We start from the raw sequence: 27,299 nt of genomic DNA, 5'->3' as shown, positions 1-27,299 counted from the left end.
TCATCTGGGACTATGTCAAAAGTCCTTTTAAGGTTAACCTGTATCATATCTGCTACTTCTTTTTTACCCTCTGGACCAGTTATCCTGTCAATGAAATAAATTAGTTTGGTTTGACATAATTTGCTCTTGACAAATCCATGCTGGTTATTTCTCATTGGTTTATTATGCTCCAGGTGCTTACTAATTCTTTCATAATTTCAGTATCTTTGGATACCAGGGCTAGGCTGTCTCTTGTATAATCGCTTTGATCTTTGTCCCTTTTTCTGCCTTCAACCTTCCTTCATTTGGAAGAGCTGACATTTGTCCTTCTTGTTCTTCCACATCTTCCTACATCCTCCACATATTTACCAAAATACAGCTAATACTTCAGAGATGGTTTTGGCCACAGTGAGTTTCTCTGGGTCCTAGCAACTGGAACATATATTTTAAAGATATATTCCTGTTAAAATGGAACACTTAGTAAGACACCAAGGAATGCTTCCCCATCCAAATTAAGAGACAAAACCTCCAACTCTGAGCAGATGTCTACAAAGATGTAGACCTAATAATATTGGTGTAAATGTTATACCCTCTTTAGTGTCTACCTGGCTACTAAACAATCAGATATATAAACCTTTCCTTTAACAGGTAGAATATTGCTGATGAAATAAGGAAGATTCTCATCTTGTTCTGAAAACAACAGACGAAGGCAACATGCAGTTCAAGTCTACCATGCTCCTTAGAGATAGAAACATGGACAACAGCAGCAACCAGTATGTTTTGCTCCAAAGTTAGCTGTTGTCCAGAAATTTGGCCTAATCTGGTGCTATGCCCAGGTAGAATAACCAATTCTTTTTAGCTTTTATGAGGAGTTCAAAAAAGGCACTAGTTACTCTGACTCAGCATTAAGACTCAATTCCTCCTTGGCTATGGGCATTGATACCATAGTGCATTCTTTCTATCTACCACAGAACTGCCAAGTAATTTCAAGATCAGCAGACTGTACTGCATCACCCCATTTATTCCAGTTTATTACTCCTTTAGAAGAACTAAGTGTATTAGCTATGAGGGGGGTGCTGAGAAAAATGCAAGAAAAACCATTCTGTTTCATCTTATCCCACCTTAGCCCTATAATTTGATAGCTTAAAAAAGACATTTATTAAGAAAGAGAAGGAGACTGTATCATTACTATGGTAGCTATGTACTTTAAGGCAGCACTAACAGACTGAAGCTGGGGAACAAAAGAATCCAAATAAGGCAGAAAACATTAATTCAGGGTGTAGAATTATTCCTCTTGACTGGACAGAAATTTCTATAATGCTCAATTTACCTGTTTTGGCATAATATAGCCAACTCATTGGGTTTGCAAGGGCATTACCTACTCTGTAGCAATATTCCCTCTTTCTGCTGCCCTCTAGGTAATCTGAGATCACACACACACACACACACACACAAAAGAAATTAAAGCCAGAATATTAGCTACAGTAAAAAAGTTACAGGACTTGTGGTTTTAATCACATATTAGCTGTCAACACAGCAAATGACTGTGATTTGGTATTTGGGAGAGCATCACAGATTTTTTTGTTTCTTCTTTTCTAATGTAAGTGCTTTAAAGTTGTTCTTGAGCTGTACAGAGCATATTGTTGATAACATGCTGTACATATTTAGACAAAAGGTGCTTGTAATTTTTATGCCAACCTCCTCATGAAAGCTCTCTTAGGGACATGGTGGCTCAAACTAAGCAAAGCAAACAGGGAAATTTTAAGGGATTTTGATTCTGAAGTGGCTTGAAGAAACTAAGCAGCATCTCAGGGAAAGCCTGAATCTGACCTCCTCTGAGCTTTGGAATAATTGTGTACCCATCCACAACCAGTGCTTCAGATGCAATTAAAATGCAAAGAACATATAATGTTCAATCTCCTTTCAGCTGTTCCCCACAATTTGTCATTGTATTTACTAGTTATTGAACATCTTTCCTCTAATAACGTTCTTCTTCCCAGTTAATTTCCCCTTTTCACCCATATATCCAGAAATGAAGATGATATTGTGCTGAACTTATGAGACTGTATCCATTTCCAGCAGCAGAACGACTCGGTGTGCTGAATTCAGCATTTCCTGCTACAGGGAGAAACTGGTTGCAAATGGTAATGTTCTTATGTCGACACAACTAACTGAAAAAAATACCATGGGAATGCTACAAATGACAGTCTGTGCCAATTCTCCCTTGCATAAACACTCTAATTATATAAAAACTTTCTTTAAAACAATCTGAAACCTCTGGACTAGATTGTGACACAAATTAAAGTAACTATAAGTTATCTGCAATAAAAACACAGCCAGCAGAGCTTTTAGCATTGATTACGTTCAGCTAGGAATTTTACCCTGAGTTTGTACAATTTTTATTATAATATGAATCACGGAGCATTTAATATAAAATCAGCACAATTGCAAACAGAGCTGTCATAGTCTGTTTCTCTGATGTATGAGAGGATGAGCTTCCACTAATGAGGCCTGATTTTCCCAGGGCAATAATAATAGTAAAACCTAAAAGAATGAATGAAGATACTGTTATTAGTCTAATAGTGATTGAAGAACTTGGCATTTAGCAGAAATGTACCTTGGTCTCTGTACTTTCTTACTGAATTATAGCTAATGCTCATGGATTAATCAAAATAGAAAACAAGAAAGGTCATTACACTCCACAGTAAAAAAAAAAAAAAAAAAAAAAAGAGGCAACTATTTTTATCCAATTGCATATTTCTTTTATGCAGAATGAAATAGGCTCTTCCTTTAGGTCACTAAGATGAGAGGGAATGCTGCAAAAGGGTGCAGCAGCCAGAGGCATCGGTCCAAATCCAATGCTTGCTACATAAATGGGAAGTCTTCGTTAGCTTTTGTAGGATTTAGATCTGCCTTTTCTGTGGCCGTTTTGAAAAGCAGAGCAAAGGGGTCTGGGGAAGGTTATGGGCAAGCAGCAATTGTTACTGCAGAACAGTAACCACCAGCAGCGAGAGCCGCAGAAGAGGAAGACCTGGCTGGCTGTGAGACCTGGAGTCATTTCCAGGCTCTCGTGCAAGCCTCTTTGGTTCCTTGGTCAAGAACACAACAGCCGAGTCATACACTGGTGATGAAACTGATGATGAAGGTGCAGGTTTTTTGGTTTTCAAAAACAATGTTTCCAACTTCCACTGGATACATTAATATTAATCCTACCTGAAAGGGTGAATTTGTGCTGTGCAGAAGCAAGAGAAGTTGGCAAAGCCCACAGCCAGCAGGAAGTCTACTCAAAAGACTAATTAGAGCCGCAGAAACCCTCTAGCCCAGCAGAGCCTTCCTTAAAGAATATCTTTAGTAGTTTAGCAGAATCTCTAATGATTTAGTGCACGAGCTACAGAACTACGGTGATTAGTGGGTTAGTGCTCTCATACTGACCGTGAATTGTTGTGAAGCTGATTTACATACAGCTTTATAAGAGAATGCTCATCAGCCACAGGACTGGCTGCATGTATACCCCCAAGTAACCTGAATGATTCAAACAATGAAACCTTGTTAATAGCCCCAAAAGTATACACAGACAGCAGTGTGTTCAGAGTCGGTTCATTACAATAAATGCGATTTGCAACCATTTAGCAAGGATACTGACTTAACAGTTTGTAGGGTGTTTTTTCTTTCTAATAAAAAAAATGCAAATTAAATTTATAAGAGATGAAAATAAAAATAATGAGAATAAGCTGTCAATCACTTAAAATCCTGCTACATCAATGAAACAAAATTTACAAAACTTTTAATATACAAGCAATGTAATTGCTTTACATATCAGGGTACTGGTAACTGTAAAAAAAGACAGAAATGACTGCTGCATCATGGAAACTTTTTGCTGTATAAGGATGTTGTACTATCCACTTATAAGGAAGTCTGGGTACCTATGGTTGGGATGGGTTTATTGTCTCCTGCCTTCAGGGGATGCTCCATCAAGGAGGTTTTTTCCTCTAGGAGAAAAGGAATTCTAATGGCTCAGGAATCACATACATTTAATCCTGATAGTTAAAGACAGTCAGCTGCATTACTAAAGAACACAAAAGTAAAATAATCAGGAATTTTTCATATGTAAAGAAAAACAAGCAGCACAATAGATAGTGCTGTGATTATTACTGCAGGTCCCTGGCCTAAATGGGAAGGCATACTGCTGTTGAATGAGCACAGGGACTGCCTGGGGATAAACAGAAGCAACAGCTACACTCTTAAAGAGCATTGCTCTTAATGACCTGTCCTGGAGAGGCCACAAATAGATTATCCTGCCTTGCACATAAAATCCCATATTTTCCAACAACAGAAATGAATTTGCAGTTGCAGTCTCACTGTCTGCATAGGCAGCGGATCAGGTCTTGGGGGCTGCTTTGGGACTGGCTTGCAAAAAGCATCTCCATCACAGCAGCTACTTGCACTAAGGTAACACTGCGAGTTTACAGTTCATAGCTCCTGGTAACCAAGTTCATAAATCAAAGTAGTAGGAAACTATCTTTACTATGAGATTGCAGTGTGGTACACTGGGGGTTTGGTTTTGGTGTTAAAATGCATAGCCATGCATACCCCGAGATTGCGTTTGGTTATTTGGGAACGCTGAAGCACTGACACATACAGCAGGAACCAAGCAATAAAATGCACTCAAGGAAGACATATTGCTCATCTTCCCCAGTACAGCAGGAAGTTATTTTTCTGCCACCTTCTCATCTATGTGCATTGGTAGGCTTACATAGATTGGGTGAGACAGCTAGCAAATGCTACACGCTTATTTTGCCTGTATGAGCCAAAATACTGAGCCAAACTGTATATAGTCAGCTGCAAGCACCTTTCTTTGGGATTAATGTTTCTGACACCTCTTCTCTGGTTTGTTTGCTGAAGAGTCACCACATTCCAAGACTACTCCTTCTCTCTTGTAGCCTTTAATGAAAGTCTGAGTGGTTTAACAGGAGTAAGGATGTCTTGCTATATCTTGCAAGTATGAAAACATTTTCTCTTTGTTTGTATCATATCTTGCAGTACGATGCAGGCATTCCCAGTAAGCAACCGCATGACCCAGTTCCTGTTCCCACAGCGCTGCTATGAAATGGCTTCTCGCCAACACCCCATTTTCAGCCCCTAGGGGAGGGTGCCTAGGCTGCATGTGAGCACATTTAGCGGGACGTAATGGTTCAAATGAGAACCAAAGTTCTGTGCTCTGTTGTGAGGTGCTTCGGGTGCCCTAACTCCAGCCCTCCATCCAGATATCTCAGTGTCAGTCCAAAATAACCAAGACATTTCTCTGCTCACATGTGTTAATTTTATTTCGGGTTTGTTTTTTTCTGGGGGGAATTGAAAATTGAAACCTCCACCACTCTCACATATGGTTTAACTTAAATTAGGATAAGAACTCACCTTCTGTTTGCAAAAGGACTTCCTGAGGGAACAGAGTGGGAGAAGAGTGTGTCGTTCATGCTGGTTACTGGTCGGGGGGGCCTAGAAGGTGGCAAAATACCCAGTTGCGTTAATTTTGCACAAAAGAAAACTCACCAGCGACAGTATTTACAGAGAATTAAACGAGCTTCTTGTTAAAGTAACGTGACTACTAGCACCTTTTGCGTTAAGTACCAATAGATCCAAATTAAAGATGCTGTGTTTTTAACCAGAAGTTGATAAAAACACACTGTTACTTAGGCCTGGAAAGAAATAATGCTTTTGTGTGGGCTGAGGTGAGTTTTAAGCAACTTGCTTTTTTTTTCCTCCTTTGGCAAAACCACTGCTATGCCATTTTTTCTTTCCATAGCCTGCAGTCCACAGTGCAGTCACTGCTTTCAACCAGCTAGGCTGAGCACTGGTAGCAGGTTTGCTGTGGCAGCATGGAGGTCTGCAGGGGGTAATTGCCAATAAATTACACATCTTTTCATGAGGTTATCCCTGGCCCTACGCTCCATGCTACCATATCCACATAGCGACCGCAGTGTACTAATACCCCTCAGCAGGCCATAAACCACATGTAGTACTAAATTGGTTTAACTGCAAAGCTTTTCAACTGGTGTATCAACCCCCCAAATCAAAATTTAAAATAAGTATCTAGTTTAAGAGGACCCATTGATAATGATGGCTTTATTATTACATTCTTTATTTCCTGCTCTTACTAAAAATGAAATGAAAAGGAATATTTCCTCTGCTTTCTTTTATTGTCTACTCTTAAAAAATATTTTATGTATAATTTTTTCTTCTGTATCCATTAAGAAGAAATCTCCCCTTCTTAATGGACTTCTTATGCAATATTGGGCACAAGACATAGACACTCTGGAAAAACTAAAAAATGTTATTAAAATCACAGGGTTTTCAATCAGATATGAGCAGAACCTGAAGCCATATAATTCACACTTCAAATTGCCTAGATTTCAAGTTGGTTAATATCCCTTTTAAGCTCTGTGAAAGATCTGTCTTGCTTTCTGAATTCTGCAGATGTGCAAATCAAAATATAGTAGCCATCTGCAAAATATTCACTGGTCTCCAATTGTGCAAGACAACTCATCATCCAAACCATTTGCAATAAATTAAGAAAGCCAGTTCTGCACAGAAATGAACTATTGCTATATGTTTTCTTCCTTATTTTGTAACTGCTAGAAGACAAGCATAAATGTGTGGTCTTTGACAAGTCCAAATGGATTTCTCAGCCTGACAATACCACATCAATTTTAAGTAGTTTAAAACTGGGAGTAGGGAGGAGTAGGATTTGGCATGTTATTTATTTATATGAAAATACAGTTTTAGCCTCACCCTGCATCTTCAGACGCACGGGAAAAACTCCAGTTCTGGTCAGTCATGAATTTGAGAAGCAGAACTTTGTGCTATATGTACTTATGGAAAAGTGCTTAGTATTATTTCTCATGGACTCCACCAAAGCTAGGAAGAGCCTGGATGAGGCCATGATCAAAGCCAATCCACTGGAAAGGTGATTGTGCTATGAGTCTTGAAATACAGAGATTTGAAAATAAACTTCAAGAGAATACTTAGAAACTAATTTTATTTAACGGGTAAGCAACTGGTATGTTGTTGCCTGGGAACTGTAAACTGGTAGTTGACATAGGAGAAATAGTTCACACCAACTACGTGTGACTACTGCATTTTTCCTTTTCTCAGTGCAATCACTGGGCAGCGAACACATTCTGAAACTAACTGGGCACACGCCGGGGTTTCTGAAAGATGGGAGAGGCTGGTTCTCAACACTGTCCTAGAGGAGGAGGCAGGAGGAGTACTCCCTTGGCAGAGTTTGGGCTCTGCTTTGTCTTGCACCCAGTCTACCTCTGCTGACGCAGTAGGAAGCGGGTATGTGGCAGCCACTTACTTCAGCAGTTCACCACATACACACTTCAGGTTAATGTCTTGCCTAAGCTTTATCTCAAAATAGGGGTGGAAGAGAAAGCTTCTAAGCCGCAAAAGAGCTCTTTCCTTTCACTGTCTCTGTATTCAAAGACAATTATTTATTTGGCTCTGGACTCTGACATAAAGTTAAGGATTGGTAATAATGAGATTATCGCATTTTTTCCAAACTTCTTCTTCCAATAAGTGTACTAAAGAAGAAAAATACTCACCAAGTATCTCTTTTGCAGCCAAAATGAAATGGAAAAGAGATCATTAATTAAATTGTCAGTTTAATAGGTATGTGGTCTAAGTAGTGCATTGGACATACTCCATTTCTTACGACCCTGATTCTGCAAAAAGCATGACAGCCTCTATGCATAAAAGGTCATTGATCTGTTTACATATGCAGAGTTACTATTGTGTACAAAGCTCTATAAACTCCAAGGCTTTGCTTAAGTTTTGTGACTAGCATAGTTTGTCAATTGTCCTATGAAGGAAACTATATTAAACTAATCCGAGCTTTTCCAAGGCAAGTTTCTTAAAGGCTGAAGCCCATTGTCACATGCCTTTGGTTCAGCTTGAATATCAAATGGATGTTCAAACATACATATACAGTTGTGTGATGTGGTAAGACAAGAACAGCAGACTTTATGGTAAAGCAAAGGAAAACTCAGCTATTGACTATAAATGTATATCTTTCTGAGGTTATTTCTAAACTTCTGGAAGTGTGTGATTAAGCTTTCTGATAAAAGTGAGCTGATGATAGTCAATCAACTTTCTTCAAGGAGGCAAAAAACACTTAATACTATTGAAATATGCTATGTAATAAATGCACGTTATGGCATAACGCATACCCACAGTAATAAACCACATTAAATAAGAGGAATTTTCCAAAAAGTGCTCCATGCTGGTCTAACCTCTTCACACTGATCTAAAAAACAACGCTCCCACAGGCTTAGATGGAAATGAAGTCAGACCAGCGCAGAATGCATTTGAAAAATACCTCTATGATGCACTGTCCATGCCATTTGTCATCTCTGCAGTCTGGTGTTCATTTTTTGTTGCCAATCTTATGTATAGAAAGGAAAAATGACCCCTCCATCGGTGGGGGGAGTTCCTCCATCAGGTTAATGACACCTTGATAACTACTTCTCTAGATGAGCCTTAGATGTGTTTCTTGCTTAACTGAAAATGTTGTGTGGCACCAGTAAAACAAGAAAACCCATGCAGTCTTTCTGTCTGGTACCACTCAAAGGTGCAAAATTGATGAAAAGGAAAGGCTGTATAGTAATGCAGAGAGTACTTGTCCCCATTTAAGCTAGAAGCTAAGAAAAGGATACTGTTTTGTTGCCAAAATTCTTCCATTTAATGCACACATAAAACCCTTTTTGCCTGGATTCCTGCCCAGAGCTGTTTCTCTCAACTTCCATTATGTTTAAAAATAAAAATCACATCAGCGAGAAGATATTCTCAATGAGGTACTGTAGCATATCTCTCCCTTCAGTTAATTTATGTGAACTATGCTATAGATCATGCTACCTCCACGACTTACAGGTTTTTCACTCATGTATCATTATAGCTAATATTATATTGCCAAGTTATAGTGCCTTCAATCTATGAATAAAGAGAAACTCTATCATAAAACAAAATAGATGGTGGTTTGTTCTCACATCCAATCACTCTAAATTATGTCTATATAGTTAGGAAGAAGGGCAGGTGTTAAGTTCACAGCAAAGATTTGGAACAGATCCTACTCAGTTAAGGTACCTTCCCCTTGCCTTGCCTAAAGGTACCTTCCCCTTGCCTTGCCTAAATGCATTTAATCCATTCACAGTAGCCCAGTTTTCCCTACCCGTTATCTCCTGACATAGCCCCAGGCCATCAAGGGCCTCCAGCCAACAGGGAACAGAGGCTTCTCTTTCAGTTTCATGCTCCTTGCCTCTTTCCATTTCTCTTAAGAATGGCCAAAATCTGCCCTGTGAAATTATCACTGACTTGCCAGCAGAGTCAGGCTTTTATACCAGGCACAGCAGTGGGGTAGCTTAGCAGATCCAATTCTGGATGATTTTTTCCAAAGAACAACAGCCTCCTGTCATACCTCCATAAAGAGGTGCAGGGGTTTTAACTGATAGTCAAGTGTAACAGGGATTTAGCACACGTATCTGTCAGAGACACCTTGTGCCTCAAGAGAAGAGCGCTCTTTTACACCTTGAAAAAGTTCTGCTGTAACCACATGAGGAGGACCATCAGCATGATTTACCCTTAAAATGTCAGGTAGGTCAGACACCCTTTCCAGGTGTCACACGGCCCACATTGGCCAGCATGCACTCGCCCTTAAAGACGCTACACACAAACATTCAGCACTGACAAAAATAAGTCTGTATAATAATTACAGACCAGAATAGTTCCAGCAGCCAGTAATACAGATATGCAGCATGCAAATACAATTTCGATGGCTGCTGCCTGAAATGCTTCAGTCAGGGCCCCTGGGAAAATGGTTAAGATATTTTCTTAAGAAATATATCAGAATAAGAGAAATACTTTAAAGGCAGTATTTTTTGAATAATTTTTCCAAGTTAATTTCTTTGTAACTTTCTTCCAACCAATGTCTTGATTTTTCCTGAATTCTATGGAAAGTTTAACTTTTTTTTTTTTTTTTAAGGACCCAGGAAGCAAAGGAAAAACAAACTGATAAATGAGAAAATCTGAGCAACTGCCACTATGCATGGTGGAGACACTTTAGAAAAGAAGAATCCAAAGTGATAATTTCCCCACCCTGCACAAATACATCTTCTCCCTGCCTTGAGTTTCTTGATTCCTGTAGAAAAAAAAGTAGTGACACAAACTTCTACACCAAATAATAATTTTTATATATAAAATACAAAAATGTAAAGATTTCTCTTTTCAATTGGCTTGGCAATTAAAGACACACTTCTCATGCAGACTCATGTAACTCTTCAGGGCTGGGTGAAGCCACAGCTCCACTAAAGTCAGTGAGAACTCTGATGCTTATTTCAACAAAATTGGTCAGACTTCATTTTTCTCTGGTGCCTTGTGTCAAGACATACCTGTGAGACACTGAAGTTGAGTCTCTAGATGACAAAACTAACGTTCTCAACATTAATACATCCCAAAGGGCTGAAACTCTAATGAATCGCACAGGTAGCTCTTGAGGAGAATGGGGACATACCAACATCACATCCCAGTATTTGGTTACATGTACATATCCCACTGACTTTTCAAGTGAACTCACACCATTACTTTTTTATACTAAATAACCCTATCAGCAAATTTGCACTTGTGATGCATTGAACTTGATATGTCACAGCTGCCTCTCATTTTGTTCAGAGCCATAGTATCTACACTCAGCGTAAGCAACTCCTACGACAAAGCTTACTTTCTCTACAGCACACAGATACTTACACAATATGAGCCAGGTTTAGAGGTTTTTCAGGCTGGTCAGGGAACATTGGGTGCAAAGGTTCACGGCTGGAAGCACAGCTTAAAGACTTGCTAAGTGCATTAGTTAGCTTCTTAGCAGGTGATTTCTGGGAGGAACAAGGAAGGTAGAGGTAATCTGGACAAGTAAGGTGCATACTCTTTCTGCTATAGGAAGCACGAAACAACAGGCAGCTCTACAGCTTACATACCTATGACTGACATCTCCCTTGCCCCCCTCCCACTCCGAGAGTCTGGTAAGGCAAAGACTGCTCAGTTTGGAGGAAAGATTACTTTTACCTTCAGGGGCCTTTAAGGGTAGGCTCAGGGGTATATCTATATGGACAGATGCAGTTGCCATGGCTTCTTTGCAATGCTGCACTCGGGTAAGTATTGAATGAAGGACAGCACAAAGTTAGTGTCGCCTGGACGGGAGCCGGCTTGTACCTCACCATCTTGGGAGTGCAAGCAGAACACATCTGTGTATGCCTGTCCATACAGATACACTGTACGGGACACCGTTTCCTTCCTAGTTGTGGGCCAGGCACAAGGCCGCCATATTCTTTCCCCTTGCTAGTATTTCCCTCCTCAGCTCCAGCACCTTGTACCATTCCGCTACTGTTATAAAGCTCCTTTTCCACCTCCCGTGGCCACCGCAGCTCCTGCCACATCGGGGAACGGGAAATTTGAGATGGGCATGGTGAGACTTGCCCCACCATGGCGACAGCATGCCAGAAGAGGCTGATGTACTGTCACTGTCACCAAAAGACGGGGAGGCTCTGCACCAGAATCATGCTTTTCACCCTGAAGTCCCATCAGTGAGTCTGAAAAACCCCAGTATCTTCTGCTTTCTAGTTTTGTTTGGACGCTCTTTGCAGCCAAACACTTTTCTACGGAAGGGCTCGGAGATCTAGGGTGTCTTTTAGGCTGCGTGAGAGATTCTCAGGGCATCCAACCCACCTCTCTGTGATTCAGTTTCTCTGCCAGTAAAACAGGGGTAGTGATCCTTACACTGTCTCCTCCCCGCAAAACAGCTCTACAGGCTGAAATTTTAAAATATTTTGGGAACTTAATGGAAGTAGTGCTGTATTTGTGCACACAGATCCTGCATCAACTAACGACTGTAATCAAGACAATAATGAAATATTTCTATTACAGAAATCCAACCTAAATATGTAAAGTTCAGGCTTTTTCTCTTTCATTATAAATGTGATTTCACTCTGAATTGAGAGCAGTTGAGTTCCACTGCACCCACGAACACCTTTAATCCGCATGTGGAGCTCGATATGGATGCATTACGGAGAATGCTAACAAGGTTTGAACAAATGCTAATGAACGCTACAGAAAGGCAATTTCAAACTTGAAGCAAAACATTTGTTTCTGACAAGGAAACATTTGAAACCACTAGGCATGTAATCACGTTTTTGTCTTCTGCTGAGCAGAAATCTTAAGTTTTCCAATTACTTCGTACCTATAATTACAGCTCCCTGGCTACAGCAAAAAATGATTTTATAGCACAAATTGCTGTTAGGCATGGAGTCACAGCTATGTAGTGGGCACTCTCCTATTCAGAGACTGAACTCAAGCCATTTGTGTCTATGCAACAAGCAGCAATTAGGATCCACAAAAACAATTACAGACCCAGATCTGCTGGGATGCAGCGCAGGGCCAGTGTGACTGGCATACAGAGCAAACCACATCAAATTTAACCCTTGCTGGCTCCATCAACAGGAAAACATTCATTTAAAAAGTGTTAAGCTTCAGAACTTTTCCCAAAACACACTCAAAGTCCTATAAAAACATGAATTGTTGCTACATGCATAATTTTCTTTTTTTTTTTTTTGGTAACAATATGCTTTTGTAATATTTGAGATTAGTTAGGATTTTTCTGCTGGTCTCTGGATTTGAGCCCTGAAGGATTGGGATGCTCCATGACCAAGGGCTTGTTGGAGCTTTGCTCCAGTCCATGGAGAGCTTAGCCCCCAGGTCTGATGCCCTTCAGAGAAGGTTAAGGTAGCTGTTGATACTTCTCTTTCAGCTGAGAAAAAGCATTGAATTATTTTGTTTAACAACAAAAAGACTGAAGTGTGCTTTTCTCTACAGTAAACACTACTGTGGATCTAAGCCTGTGACCACGCTCAAATCTACAGTGCCAGGACCATCCCAAATGCTACGCATATGCTGCAGCCACTCAACTGAAAATGTTGATGAATGAGCGTTAAGTATTCATCATTTCATTTACACGTAGCCAAACAGAGCAAGCTAATGATGATTTTACCGTGAGTCCTGTGGGAATGGGAGAAGCTGCCGTGAGCCTGGTGCCCTGCTGCCAGCCCCTCCTGCGCTGCCCTCCCTGCGGCACGCACCGTCACCGGCGCCCCAGATCCTCACCCAGAAAAGACCATTCCCACCTCCACGTTCTCCCGAGGGCTCCCAAGGCCGGAGCCTCCCTGACGGGGTCACCGATCCAAACTGGCTGCCCGGCTCCCAGCCTCCCTGTGCCAGATGGCTGCCTGGAGCTGCGGCCAGGGGTTTCTCCGCCGGCTGGAGGGCAACGCAGTCTGCAGCGAGGCGCGAGCCTTCCCTTACCCATGACGTGTACTCTTTCATTTGGTGCTGGTTGCTGTGGGAACCGCTGGCATGGCCCCTCCAGAAGCAGTCCTGACAGAGCTGGTAATTGTGACACTGCTGGCAGCGGTAGCGAAACCCCATCATGCTCTCGCTGTGGCAGTAGGAACACTCAACGGGGTGGAAGACTGTGCAGGAGAGAGAAACACCGAGCCATAAACCAAAGCAGAGAATACCCCCTGCAAAAGTTTATAGACAAAGCCCCGAGCTGAAGGGTGAGCCCCTTCTTTGTTTCTAGCGATCTGCAGCGTTGGATGCTGCCTACAGCTTTGACCCATGAAAACTCGAGCAGCCGCCCACCAACCTGTGCTGAGCCACAGGCAACGCTTCCTAGGCTGGGCACCAAACCCTTCATCACTTCTGAGCTGATGCCTGCACCTCCTGCTCATGGCAGCAAAAAATGTGTTCACTGTCTAACAGAATACATGATAGAGGAAATTCGTATGTGGGAAAATCCACGGCACCCTTCAGCTGCGTTACTCGGGGAAGCGGAATGTTTTGCTGTGCTGTGAGGAGCTACAGCGATGTGCCTTGGAGGAAAAGTCAAACTCAGCTGTCTGATTACTGGAAGCACAAAAGTGTACTTAGGCATGTCATTGTCTCTTAATTACTGCTGTCTCATCTGTACAACTGGTGTCATTTAGGTACCTATATATGGAGTTGAACACTTAGCTTTGGATGCCCAGATTTGGAAAGCCGGCTATTGAAGGGACCCATGTGGTCCTGTTCTCTATTCCACTCAGAAGCAGACAGTAATGAGGATGCAAGTCACTGAGCACACTAAGGCACCGATCAAGACATTTTGAAGCCCCTTCCTGGCAATAGTGCTATTTCTGTTCCTCTCTCTCCTCACTACAGCATGTACCCAATTTACCACGGGGTACTGAACATCTCCTTGTTCCCAGGCACCTTCTGGTCTTCTGTCATAAGGTTCAGTCTGGGAGGATTCAGATCAGTGCTGAGTGTGTCAGGGCTTGAATTCCTTGCCAGAATTTCACAGCAGGAAGGGTTAGTTCTCTAGGCTGGGAAACAGTGTGAAGCTGGTGAGGGACAGGGATGGGTGACAAGAGTTTGAGGAAGGTGGGGTGGCTCTGTAGCCAGGAAGGACTTGGGAACATCACCTTACCTACCTTGGTGCTTTTCAGTGGAAGAGAGATTTATTTAGTACAAGAACATGTACAACCTCCTCCTCCTCCTTCTTTCATCAGCAAAAAATGGCTGCACACCTCCCCTTCCACCAGCCCCACTTTCTTTTCAGAAAAATGGTATAAATACTTTCATTACCTAACAGGATGAGTATATATGATGTTTTCTTCCTCCTGTTCCTGCCACTTCTTTTTCTCTGCAGCATCCCAAAGCTTCCATTATGCTAGAGATAAACTTTCAAGGTAGCAACAACACAGGAATATTCAACAAGAGCCTTACACACCAAACTCTGAGGCAAAGTACTGGGCTGGAAAATTGTTTACAAAAAATCTATTTATCTTGCTAAATTAATATTTTAAATTTTTGTATAAACTTCCTCCATTTTTAAATCTTCCTTTTTCTAGATTTAAAGTGTTGGAATAATGACTGTCAGGATCATTGCCTCCTGATGATCATGAGCAAGAAATGCCACAGTAGGAACAAGTACACCAAGATAAATAAGACAGTAAAAAGGCAATTCTTGTCTCATGTGTTTTTTTTCTTTTCTATTTAATATTGTCAGTGCTGGTCCTTCTGAACAGCAGAAGTCAGCTGCATTGGAGCTGGGGAACACCTCCAGAACTACATAAGGAACTGTACAGAGTTTGTGGTCTGCAATTCGGTGGTGCACACAGTGAGATGAGATGCACAAGCCTTGTAGTTCTGCCCCTGCACTTTCAGTGTGGCAGCACCTTCTACAGAAACAATATATGAAGAGTTTGGCTGGAGGACTACATCTGTGAGTCTGTGAACTTTTCCCCAGGTGCTCCAGAAGTTGGAAGGCTGGGGAAGCCTTCATGTTACCAGGGAAATGCAACATGCACTGTGCATCTAATGAGTTGATCTTCACGGTCCCTTTCTGTCTTAAAATCTGTGATCTACTCATTTTGGGGAAAGACAACCCTTGAGGAGAAAGAGGCATCTCACAGTTAAATCCTCATTTTTCACACAAGCAAAGGGTAAGAATGAAGCTGGAACTTCCTTTTTGGAGTACATTGTCTGGCAGTGTAGGCTTCGGAGGAGATCCTTCGTAAGAGGACCTTTTGGCTGGTATTTTGCACTACACTGGACATGCCCTGCCAAGAATATTGCATGAACAGAAACTGCCAAGCTGTTCCTTCTCTACTGCCATATGTCATAGCTAATAAAAGTTGTGGTCTTGATAGTTTACCAGATATAAGTGTGTGAATGGATCAAGTCCTATCGCTCTTTGCTTATCCAGAGCACAGGAGGAGGGGACATGATCAGGATAATTTCCTGAGCATAGCAAAAATTAAGCCACGTTCCTGGCTGAATGACCAACAGAATTTTCTAAATATTTTACCAGTAACTGTAAAAATAGTACGTGGAGTCAATGAACCCAGTATCTCTGACAAAACCATCTACAGAGTGAGAAAATCATCACACAGAAGTTTACTCTTGCAACTGTTTTTTTGGCAGCAGCTCTTACTTACCATTCTCAACATTTGCCAGTCGATGCAGAAGTGGTAACCACACTAGACACTGTGGTGGGGGATCAGACATGAGAGTATCCAAGAAAGTGTTTAATGTGACTTTTTTCTGCTCAAACAAGCAAACAAACATGCACAAAGAATCAGTAATTAGACATATCAAAATGATTTTATCTTGTCCTTACAGAAACACTTGGGAACAAGTTTCAGACATTGTTTGCTTGTAGCCCTGGTTTACTGAAAAGAACAAGTGATACTAGCAAAGCTTTTCCGGACTATTTTTAGTAGTTACAACGTGTGCTACTGATGACTAGCAGTCCTTTTCACAAGGCTGGGTTGGAGACACCTAGCTCCCACTCACTTCAAGACTCTCTTCTAAAGTCATTGCCTGAAGATGCTCTGTGAATATGGTTGGCATTCAACTCTTCATGATTTCATGCGTTCTGAGTAGCCCATAATGAATACAAGTGCATGTAGGGTACCACTACGTATTACCAATTTTCACATGAAAAGTCACTGCAGAGAATGACTGATGGTACTCAACAAAGAAAATGAAAGAAAATAATGACAAGGGAGTATAGTTTCAAGACAAATATAGGTAAGGACAGACCATCACAGGCAATTGTGTTACTGTAATTTAAGAAACTATGCTTGTCTGTTGAGGGATGGCAACTAGTTATGGGTGAGCTCTGACTGTGGGATGTTGTGTTTGCATCCACTCAGGGACTGCAACGGTTCCTAAACTCCCCACGGCTGTAAGCACTTAAAGATCTATGCCCCTTTATCTTTCAAAGAGATTTAAACTCTAAAATATCCCTGTTGATTTTAAAAAAGTAATCTAGGGCCTTAAGTTTCTTAGGTATCAGGAAAAAGTCATCACAAATCTTAGTTTATTTGTTTTTTCAGATGTATAGGTGATATTTCAACCTGAGATATCTCCACCATAAATACTTGCTCTTTCCTACATTGTATACTGGCTACGCATAGTGTGTACTAAAGTGCACAACTACTGGGTGGTCAAGGAGAGAGGATCCTTAAGAAATCAGCAACTGAGCCTTCCTTTAAAATAAAATTAAGATGCAAAAATATTAAGCCCTGTTGAGAATGTGTGCAGATATAATTTATAGGCATACATATTTAAGTAGCATCCCCATATCCAAAGGGATTGCTAAATTTTCATATCTGATAGCATAAGCTACTGCTTTAACTTGCTAAAGAACTGTGGTTACCCCATGAGGAAGCAAAACAGCAGCTATGCAGTGACATGTATCATCTCCGTGTGTTATGGAATGCTTTTAAGAGCTGGGATTTCCAGATGGAGTGTCTGTGCTGCATTTTATACAATTGCCACCAGATGTAAAGAAAATCATTATTTCTGTTTTACACTGAGTGATCGATGGAAATCACCTCACTCTGTAACAGTCTCAGGGCTGAAATATTGAAAGATATTGGGAAATATATAAAGATATTTGTTCCTAGAAGAGAAAATACTTCAGGCTAGTTGTGAAAATGGTCTTGATTTTTAATGAACAGAAATAGCCAGAATATGAGCTCTAAATCTCCCTGAAATACTATCTTTTCCCACAATACCTGCAGTATGAAAGTCCAATCAAACAGCTACCACCTGCTTGTTGTATGAATGACCTTCCCACCCACGGAGAGTGGATAACCACTTCCCAAATAAGCATCCTATGCTATCAGCATCAGCTCACAGAAAAGGATCTTTCTTTCGGAGATCTGCTGGGGATATTTGGCATGGCTTTGCTGACCAATGCCGCCAGCAAATGTCTGTGCTGTCTGCAGCAGAACTGAGAACAGAGGAAGAAAAGGCAGAGCAAAGTCTAGGAGAAGAAGGGTCCTCCGGTGCCCCATACTGCAGAGCTGAGTAGCCTTAAGACTTCCCTTTGCTCCTGAAGGCAGGTAAGTTGGCAGCAAACATGCAACCGGTCGAAACAAGCAAGTCGATGGGAAGACAAGAACAGCTCTTCCACAATGCAGTGGGCTTTGAACGCAGCTATAATTTAAAAACCGATTTGCACCAAATAAAGCAACTTGGCTTCACTGACAGCTTTACAGCTGAACTCCTCTGGTGGTCACTGATTTTATGGATTAGAGAGAGCAATGTCCCTTAAAAGGACACCAACAAAGCAATTTCCATACATTTTAAAAGGCATATTTTTCTCCTGCAGTTTTTTTTCAGCTGCCGGGAAAGTTGAAACTGAAAGCTGTTTTCTAAATATACACTACATGCAGATGGAGTCTAGGTTTGTGGAATAACACTTAGCCAAGTGCTAAGAAAATGAAGTTAGTGTCTATCTTTTTAGTTTGCGATAAAAAAAGAGAAATAAAAAGTGTGTTTTATAATAATAACAACACTTTTTAATACAAATACACTATAACATCACATTAATTCTACTTAAGGGGGAAAGTGGTGCTGATAAAACTCCTTTTTGAGCCAGAGATTTGTATTCTGAAACATTGAGTCACTTGCTCTGGCACTTCTGTTCCATAAATTTGCTGATGAGGAAACACTTGTTTCTATTTTCAATAGCCATTCAATCTCGCAGTGGTTCACAGATGGAGGAAAATACACGGTTTGATCAAGTAAACAAGTACAATGGGGAATAATAAAACATTTCTGCAACAGGAAAAATTCTTTCAAATGCAAACTGAAATGGATTTGACACCATGAGCAGAAGACCATTCCCAGAATTTTTTCTTTCCCTGAAATTGAGGTATCTATTTATCAGGGGACTGAAAGGCTTCTGGTAAGCAAAAGTGATCCATAGTGAGAACAACAGAGTGCCAAACTTATCCCACGGTATCAACTTTTGATAATGCTAAGAGCAATATGAGAGAGTGAAACAATGACCTATGGTGTGACTAAGACTGTAAATATAATTTATCGTAGTGTCATAGGGATATGTTGTTTTGAGTCTCATTTCAAAACTCTGGTTCATCCCTAGTGAGGATGTAATGAGAATTACATAAAGTGAATTTAAGTGAAATATTAGACTAGGTTTACAAGAGTACTTGGCTGCCTACGGATGTAAAACAGCAGCTTTGTAAATCAGTCAGAAACCTAACTCTCATTAGCTTTAAGTGGAGATTGTGAACTAAACCATCTAATGCCTGATTGGAGACTTTGTTTCTTAAGGTACCTTAGTTTATCTGGTCCACTCATTTGGATGCAATGTCAATGGAAGTGCCATTTCTGATGGCTGCTTTGATAGAAAATGAGGCCTGAATGACATTTTTTCAAGAAAAGAAATTGCTTTTTTCATCTTTAATAATAGCATGTCCAACATGCACAGCTTGAATGCTCTGTTGCCATGCAAGAGCACTCTTTTATTATTTTAACACAGAACTACCAAAAGTCACTTCACTATGTAAATTCTTCAACATAAGATTAAGTGCTGTCTTAAGTCTTCCTCTGTGAAACAAGACTAGTTTCACATATGCAAACATAACCATTTAAGATTATTTGTGAGATGATTCAATAAATGAATTTCAACAATGCTTCTCAGTTGACTGGAGTGCCTATTGATTAGTGATGAAACTGAGGGAAAACAAAACATGAGACTCTATTTTGCATGAAAATGACACTATTCCTGCTCCATTCAACTTACTTGTTCAACAGTATTCAGTTAGTGAATGGAAGGATAAAGAGAAGGAAAATACCACTTTATTTCTAACATTTTCCCAGTTTCAGCATCTTCTCTTACTTTATATTTATGGAATTATACAGTGTGATGTGTGGCAAGAGCCAGAGGAATCCTCTCTTTCTCCATTGGAGAAGTGGACAACTAGCCCCAATTATGGAATCTTTTGAAGTTCTAGGTATTAGCTGCAGCCAACGTACTGTACTCAGGGCACCTACAGTCTGGTGAGCTGTGGAAAAATCTCATATTTTCTTCAGGATAAATTCACTGCTTTCCTGACCCTACCTGAATGATGACATCTGTAAGACAATACGGATTTTCCAATACCTACTGACTGCCATTTTCAATAAAGGTTTAAGGCAATTTTCTTCTCACTCATAACCTTCTCATGTATGTATGCCCCCCCTTGGAAAACATGTAGTTTGATTTTTCAGTGGAGGTTGAGCTTCGTATGGAGATGTTAAAGTCTCATATATGCTTGTAGCAACAACAACTAACTGGAATGGAGGTTTGCATGTCTTGGGGTATTTCTATCACCTAAATGTAAGTATCTAACTTAGGTGCTTAAATTAGGAAGTTAGTCTCCTCAGGCTCCCTAATTTAGGAACATGTAAGTTAAGATCCTGCTCTGAATCACCTTTTCACTAAGCCCCTCCCTCCTCTGCGGTTATATGGGGAACCTATAGAGACTAGCTTCCTATTGAAGGCGCCTAACCTACATGCCAGAAATTAGCAAAGTGGACCTCCCCTTCACCCAGCCATGCGTTTCCTGGGCGAATATGCACTTATGTGTAAGAAAGGAAGAAAGTCTTGGTCTGCTCAGAGGCATGATTGAGATCCTGTGTCTAGGATGCTCACTCTTCATTTACCTGCTGCGAGAAACAGGATTTTGCTGACTGCTCAGTATAACCAAATGAAGGCCCTTCGAAGACAGCCGTGGGCAGCTTGAGAACCTCCCGCAGAAACATGTCATATCTGCCATAAACCATCACTCCACTGGAATCGGAAATCATTGAGAAAATATCTGAGGGGGAAAAGACAAGAAAAGGACACAGCAACTTCAGTGAGAGCTGCGGATTTGCTCTGAATTCAGTATCATCTGATTTGAACCAGAAGTGCTAAATACATGTTCTGCTTATGGAAACCTCCACTATTACTGCATCTTTAATTATAACCCCTCTCAATAGAAAACACAGTGAATGATTTACGTATTAAAAAGTAGCTGATTTTGCTATTAAAATATTCCTGCTTTTTTTTTATTGTGTGTGGTCATTTTTTAAAGCAAAGTCTGATGCATGGCATGAGGCAGTAATTTAATCAGATAAGAAGGATCTAATTTGACAAGATACGCAACATCAGCTTTTTGCCTACTGCCAGCTTACCATGTCAAATCTAAATTTTGACAATGAGTTCATTAAGTCAGTTACTATTGTTTTGGACATACAAAGCACTGAAGGTCTTTCAAATGCATTACTTTTCACTCTTCTCCATTTTTTTCTTTTTTGTTCATGTATAAAATTATAGCAGTTTTATTACTGCAGAGATTCATATTTCTCAGCCTTTACTCTTCCCCTTGTTTAAAATTATCCTAAGCTTAGCATGAGATCATAGACTAAGGAACATTTATAATTTTTCAGGCTGTCATGTCAGCTGCTTCATTTCCAGGAACCTGGGACTACTGACCCGGAAAATCAGCATCGTACTCCAGCCTTCCGCTGGATGGACCCTGCTCCTATTCTTAAAGCAACCTCGGGAACAAACAGTGTTCAATTTATAATCTAAGTTCAGTCTGTATTTGAGTTTCTACATAGAAATAATATATTAAAAGATGGCATCAAATCTGGAAGACTAAATTAGCACCTGGGATTTCTACCTCTCTAATCAACAACAATTTGTAAACTCAATTTTCTTTGGCTGTGGTAAAAGGCTCACAGGAAACTGAAGGTTGACATTAATCCTTTGGTCAAAAAGTCTGGAAAATGGTATTCTGGATCTGAGCTATGGACATCATAGCACTAACTAGGAAGTCTTTCATTGCAGCTGCAAGTAAACTATGCCTTGGCTATTGGGGAACTGGGAAAAAAATTCTGTGAAATGAGAATCTGTTCTCCAAAACAGATGGAATTAGTATGTGCCCTATGGAAGAAATATAAATAATGCATAAATATATTGTACTTCTAAGTGTAAAATGAGAGAGATATTATTTAAAAAAAGTCTGAAGAAATTGCTAAATGATGCTTCATGTTGTTGAACAGTTGAGCAACTTACCTGTACTTTGAATTCAGTCATCCCAAAGGAAAAAAAAATAATCCACCAATCAGAACCTCAGTATATAAAATCTGGCTTCAAAAAGATAAAGTCCGGTGCGAAGTTCAGCCAAACATTTAGCAGTATTTACTTGGAGATATATATAGTGCAAAGCCCAAACCCAGCCATGAAACTGTAACTTATCCTAATTCCCTCTTTTCCTACCTATACTGTTATCTCTCCAAGTACAACAACGATTAACATGTAGAAAATGTCACCCAAAAGACTTACATCTTAATTTGTCCATGATCTTTCCTCCACAAAGAGTTGCCAAGGCCATTTTGACAGCAAAAACGGAAATTTTACCATGTCCTTCCCTGTTCGAAAGTAGAAAGTAGACATATTGTATATGTACATTTTATAATATGGACCTCTTTCCACTTAAAATGTATATCATTGACATGACAGACTGTAATGCACACTCTATGTGGATTGACATACAAAGAAATAAGACCTTTAAAATTGAAGTTTGTTTTGTTGCAACACACATCAGTACACTGTTCTGTAAAGATCTCAGAACAGATTTATTATGTATATGAAGCTCAGTGTTAAACTGTTTATCTCATTATACACTAAGGTGATGATTCTGACTGCTGTTTATGCTACAGTAGCACTGGAAGGCACCTACCACACTCATGGTCTCCCTACCCTAAGTGCACTGTGTATCTTCCATCCCCAGAAGATTGCAAATAAGTGCAAAAATCAACACTGGGAACAAAAGTGAAAAAGCAGAAAGGGCTTGCATGATTCCACAAGCTGCCTATTGTATCTGTTAACAAGTCCTGACAACTGCCTTTTAAATTATACACCTGACCTCCATGAACCATTAAGAGGGACTTTGCTGAAAAGTGGGGAATATGCCTGCATCCAGAATGAGCAAAGGACATTTGTTGTGATATGTAGAAGAGTCTTGTCCCTGGTTTGTTCAAGTTGAGGCTATGCCTGGCTCTCTATTTTCAACTTAAAATGCATAACGCTGTTAAACCCCAAATGCATATAGGAGTATGCCCTGGGGTGAAAAGACAATGTTTTCTGTAAACCCAGTCACTTTCAGGTAAAAATAAAAGACTCTTTTTTTTCTCCCTGGAAGGATCAGATCATATACTGCACTCTCAGGATGCCGTGTTCACCTTTAACACGTTGCCAACTCTTCCTTCAACCGCCCTGAAGCATGCAATGCCTTAACTTTATTGCTCCTCTTGCTATCCTCGTTCTCCCTCTAGTCGTGGTGGTCCCCAGTGATTACCTGCCATCATAGAAACCTTGTATATTTGAGCTGCATGAGTAATACATGACTTCACACACTGCAAGGCACTCTTAGCTCCTATAAGACCTATCCCCCCAGTTTAGGCAAAACTAAGTCCAGTGTTGACAGGAATGGCAGAACAAAAATGCTGGAACATCCAGTCCCTTTCCAAAGATGAAGGTGAACATGCTCTCCTAAGTTCATCTGCTTTTTAATGTTCATTTTTTTGGCATCCAAACGGTGAAATTTGTTTTTTCTTGGAATTCTCGGAGTCTTACTATAAGGCAGTGAGTCCACAGTTGCACTGGAGCAACTTCTATCTGTCATCCAAACTCCTCAGCATTACTTAATCACTTCCCATATGCCTGTTTAATGACATCAGTGAGAACACATTGTCATCATGCTTTAAAAAAGAGACAGTCAGCAAATATTTGTGACCTTAACAAAATGGCACCCATGCCTCCTTCTAAATTCTACTGACAGGGCTAATAATGGGACCAGATAATAAAGTTTTGTATCATTTTTTGGAAGTGGAGTTTCTGTGACCTTCACTCTTTACCAGGGAACATTAAGTTTTAAGAGATTTCCTGTTAAAATATATATAATTATGTCTTACATAAGATAGTCGAACTGCACTGGCAATAGCAATATACAGAAATTTAGCTCTTCATCAATATTTCTGAAATTACTCTGCTGATCGTCACTCATAATTCTAATGAAGAAAATTGTGTCTGATCGGAACTAAAAGATAAACTGATTCTGGAAAGACACAGAGCCTGTGACTGTGTGTCTCTCTCTGCTAACCCCAAACCAGACTAATACAATAACGTATACATATATAGTAGACATGAATGGTATACTCGTATCAGTACACTAAAGCATGCTACATGCCTCACTGCTATGTTTATTGACTCAGACTTTAGAAAATGAGTCAGTTCCCTAAGTTTGGCTAGCTAATAATCTTTAAAGTTCGGTGAATTGGATTTAGTTCTACATCAGTATAACACATGATTCTAGATATGAATTCTAAATATTCTTTACACTCATTTAAAATGATACTTTTTGGCAGAAAATCAACTGGAGATACAGACAAAAAGAAATAAGTTCACTACTTCAATACTTAAGAAATTAATTGTTACTATGTTCTTTAATGCTAGCTTTTGTGTACCTTTTTTTTTGTTTGTTTTTCATTTTTCATTACATTGTGTCCTCTTTGACTGGTTTCATAAGATTAAAATCACAGTATAGGAATTTCCAGTCTTCTGTATTTCAATCCTTCGTTGAGTGGATTCTAATTTGTGCAAACCACCACCTAGCACTGCTATGGCTGAGGATTTGGTCATTTTGTATTCTTCTTGTGCGTGCTACCCTATAGACCTTTGGGAGTTTTTCTGCACTGTTTCATCAGGAGGTTTTCACCTGCCTTTAAAAGCGTTGTTAAGAAAAATAAATGCTAAGTGGAAGCAATGGCGTTATTAAGAAGCAGTGGAAGAATCAGAGGAAAAAATAAAGCCTATGTGGAAGTGCTTCAGATTTAGACTATTTTTCCCAGTAGGTTTAGTTACATTTACTAATAGGATTATATTCTCGAATGGCAGACACATATCAACTTGCCTTCAGCTTTCCACCCCAGAGCCATCAGCTTTTCCCATACTCAAATGGTTATGGAACAGAGGAACAGAAAAAGAAAAGATTTTATTTATCTCTTCAATCTCTCCATTTGAGTTGATTAGTTTTGACACTGTATTTTCTATCGGTCATTTGTATTCATAAAAGCATCACTAGAGCCAGTGTAAATTCAATTCGCCTTCCAAATATATATGTGTGTGTGTGTGTGTGCATACACATACACACATGCATATATTAATATATATGACTGATGAACGGACAGGATAATGGGGCCTAAGACTTGCCAATATCATTTGGATCCAGAAGTGCCCTAAGCTATGTCTAAGCACTACAGATGCCCTTGACTGGCAGCACTAGGGCCTTACAGTGTTTGCTGTGTAAAAGCAAATGCTGAAGCAGTAGCTCACAGCAGCCTTGAAGATCTCTGTTGAAGTCAGTGCTGTCTGAAAGAAGCTTTAGGCTGGTTAATGCAAAGAGATATAAATTTTACTAGTGGAAATAGGAAAGGACAGAAAATATTTTGATTTTATATCTCTTATTGAGGTTACTCTTCAGATACCCTATAGAAAAGCACTAGATGCATAAATGGTGGCAACAGCAAACCTTGAAGCTGATATGCACTTAGCAACAGCACAGGATGGAGTACTTAGGGAAGAGAATGATGGCCAGGGCTTAAGGTTATCTTCTGCTGCTTGGAGAAAAAAGGGTGAAAAATAATACATGCTTTTAGACACCAGAGCAGAGAGGAAGGTTTCCGCTTCAAACGCGTGGCTGCAGAGACAGACAGCATCTCCGCAGAGCAAGGAAGCCCCACGGACTGCCTGATAAAATCCACAGACCAGGCAAGGCTAAGTCCAGCTCCAGGGCCTGAATTTGCCTTTCAGGTCAGCAAGGAGAGCGGTACCAAATGGATGACACTGATGTTTGTCAAGATCTCTCAGCAATACTCATACTGAGACAGCCGTATGGTGGGGAAAGCTATAAAGAAATAACATCACATCTTTAGAAATGGCAAATGTGTCCCATGAAATGGACATCGAGAAAATATAGTTTTTCTCATTAACTAGGTATGAAGTAGTGCTCCCCCAATGCTTTAAGTTACCTTTTCCAAAAGTAATGAAATTTCTTCAGTTATTTGTGGACCTCCTACTGCCCACAGGGCAGCCAATTCTGAAATGTCAGAGGCTGTAATTACAAATTCCCATTTTCAGAAACAGCTTTCAGAGAGGAAATTTTATTGGAATCAAGCAAAATTCTTTCATTTAGGAGAGCAAAATGCATAATGACCAAATCTCTGAAATGCATTCTTTTGCTGGACTTCCTTCATAAAAGCTAGCTGGCCTGTATGGTTTTCAGTGACTAGCAAAGGTGGAGAAGAGCGGGAATTAAACACTTTACAGCTCTGAATAGATGGATGAGCAAGAAGTGATACTTCCAAAACAGACACTGAACATCTTTATGTATCAAACTCAGTATGATTCAAATTGCATTTTATTAAACAAGGGTGTGAATATGTCCTCTTTTCTTCGTAGAAGTCAAGCCCCTCCAGCCAGATTGGGTCTGTTTCATAGCCCAGTGTTCACAGCGCCATTCACAGGACAGGTATGTCAAGGGACAGAAAAATCAGCTATTTTCTTGTCACTTAAACTTTGCAGCAGGAGTAGCTGTATTGCAATACTGAGTCAGTGCTGAAGATGATTAGCACAGAATATTTTACAGTCTGTTTAAAAAGAGTCTTTTTGGGAACAGCTCGACTGAATGAGGCTAACATTCCACCTAGCTGCCTAGGCTTTGACGCCAGACTGGGATGAATTTTTCAGAGGGGTTTGAACTTGTCATCCTTTTATAGAGTACTTGCGTGCCGGCGAAGGAAATATGCTATTATTTCATAAAGCCAGTTAATCACCTTAGACCTTGAAGCAAAAGCTGTTGCCCAATTTTAACGTGCAGTTAAAAACACAAATCAGGCATGTTTTTGTCCATTTTTTTTAAAGTCTGACCACCTCATTCTGCTCACTGATTTTGGGCTGTTGGGGTCTTCTACCACAAGATGCTGACTTTCACAGACTAATGGCAAATTAACTGGAGCAGCATTTCTGTTTGTGAGTTTTGATTTTGTTGATTTGCAGTTTTATAAGGTTGCAGTTTAGTTTTGGCTTAGCATGAAGGAGCATCACGCTCAGCGTCACGTGAAATCTTATACGCTGTAATTTTTCTCCACTTTTTCCTCCCTTCAGGATTAAGCAGCAGGGAAATACAATTATCTGTAGGCCTAATAAATCCTCAAGGCCATGAAAAAATCACAAAAAACCTGGGATGAAAGTTCAGCACAGGCAGTGGGCAGGCTGGCCCACATGCCACAGCAGTGCACTGCGGTTCCTCTTAAGTTTTGCTAGCCAG

General features: G+C 40.2%; 1 protein-coding gene across 19 annotated transcripts in view; it reads right to left on the bottom strand.

Annotated features, from left to right (window-relative positions):
* DTNA (dystrobrevin alpha) overlaps window positions 1–27,299 on the bottom strand; it is a 233,951-nt gene that overhangs the window by 41,433 nt on the left and 165,219 nt on the right. For 12 of the 19 annotated variants that reach the window (XM_049821425.1, XM_049821415.1, XM_049821434.1 and 9 more), the window contains 6 exons: window positions 22,256–22,341; window positions 20,587–20,741; window positions 16,059–16,164; window positions 13,381–13,547; window positions 10,777–10,901; window positions 5,395–5,475 (listed from right to left, as the gene is read on the bottom strand). In XM_049821425.1, the coding sequence (XP_049677382.1) occupies window positions 5,395–5,475; window positions 10,777–10,901; window positions 13,381–13,547; window positions 16,059–16,164; window positions 20,587–20,741; window positions 22,256–22,341 (720 nt within the window). The other 7 variants (XM_049821461.1, XM_049821471.1, XM_049821479.1 and 4 more) reach the window with 5 other exon arrangements.

The sequence above is a fragment of the Accipiter gentilis genome, chromosome 2 (assembly GCF_929443795.1).
Source record: "Accipiter gentilis chromosome 2, bAccGen1.1, whole genome shotgun sequence".
In the NCBI taxonomy this organism is placed as follows: domain Eukaryota; kingdom Metazoa; phylum Chordata; class Aves; order Accipitriformes; family Accipitridae; genus Astur; species Astur gentilis.
The sequence above is the reverse complement of the archived record's forward strand: the minus strand, read 5'-3'. Positions and strand labels throughout refer to the sequence as shown.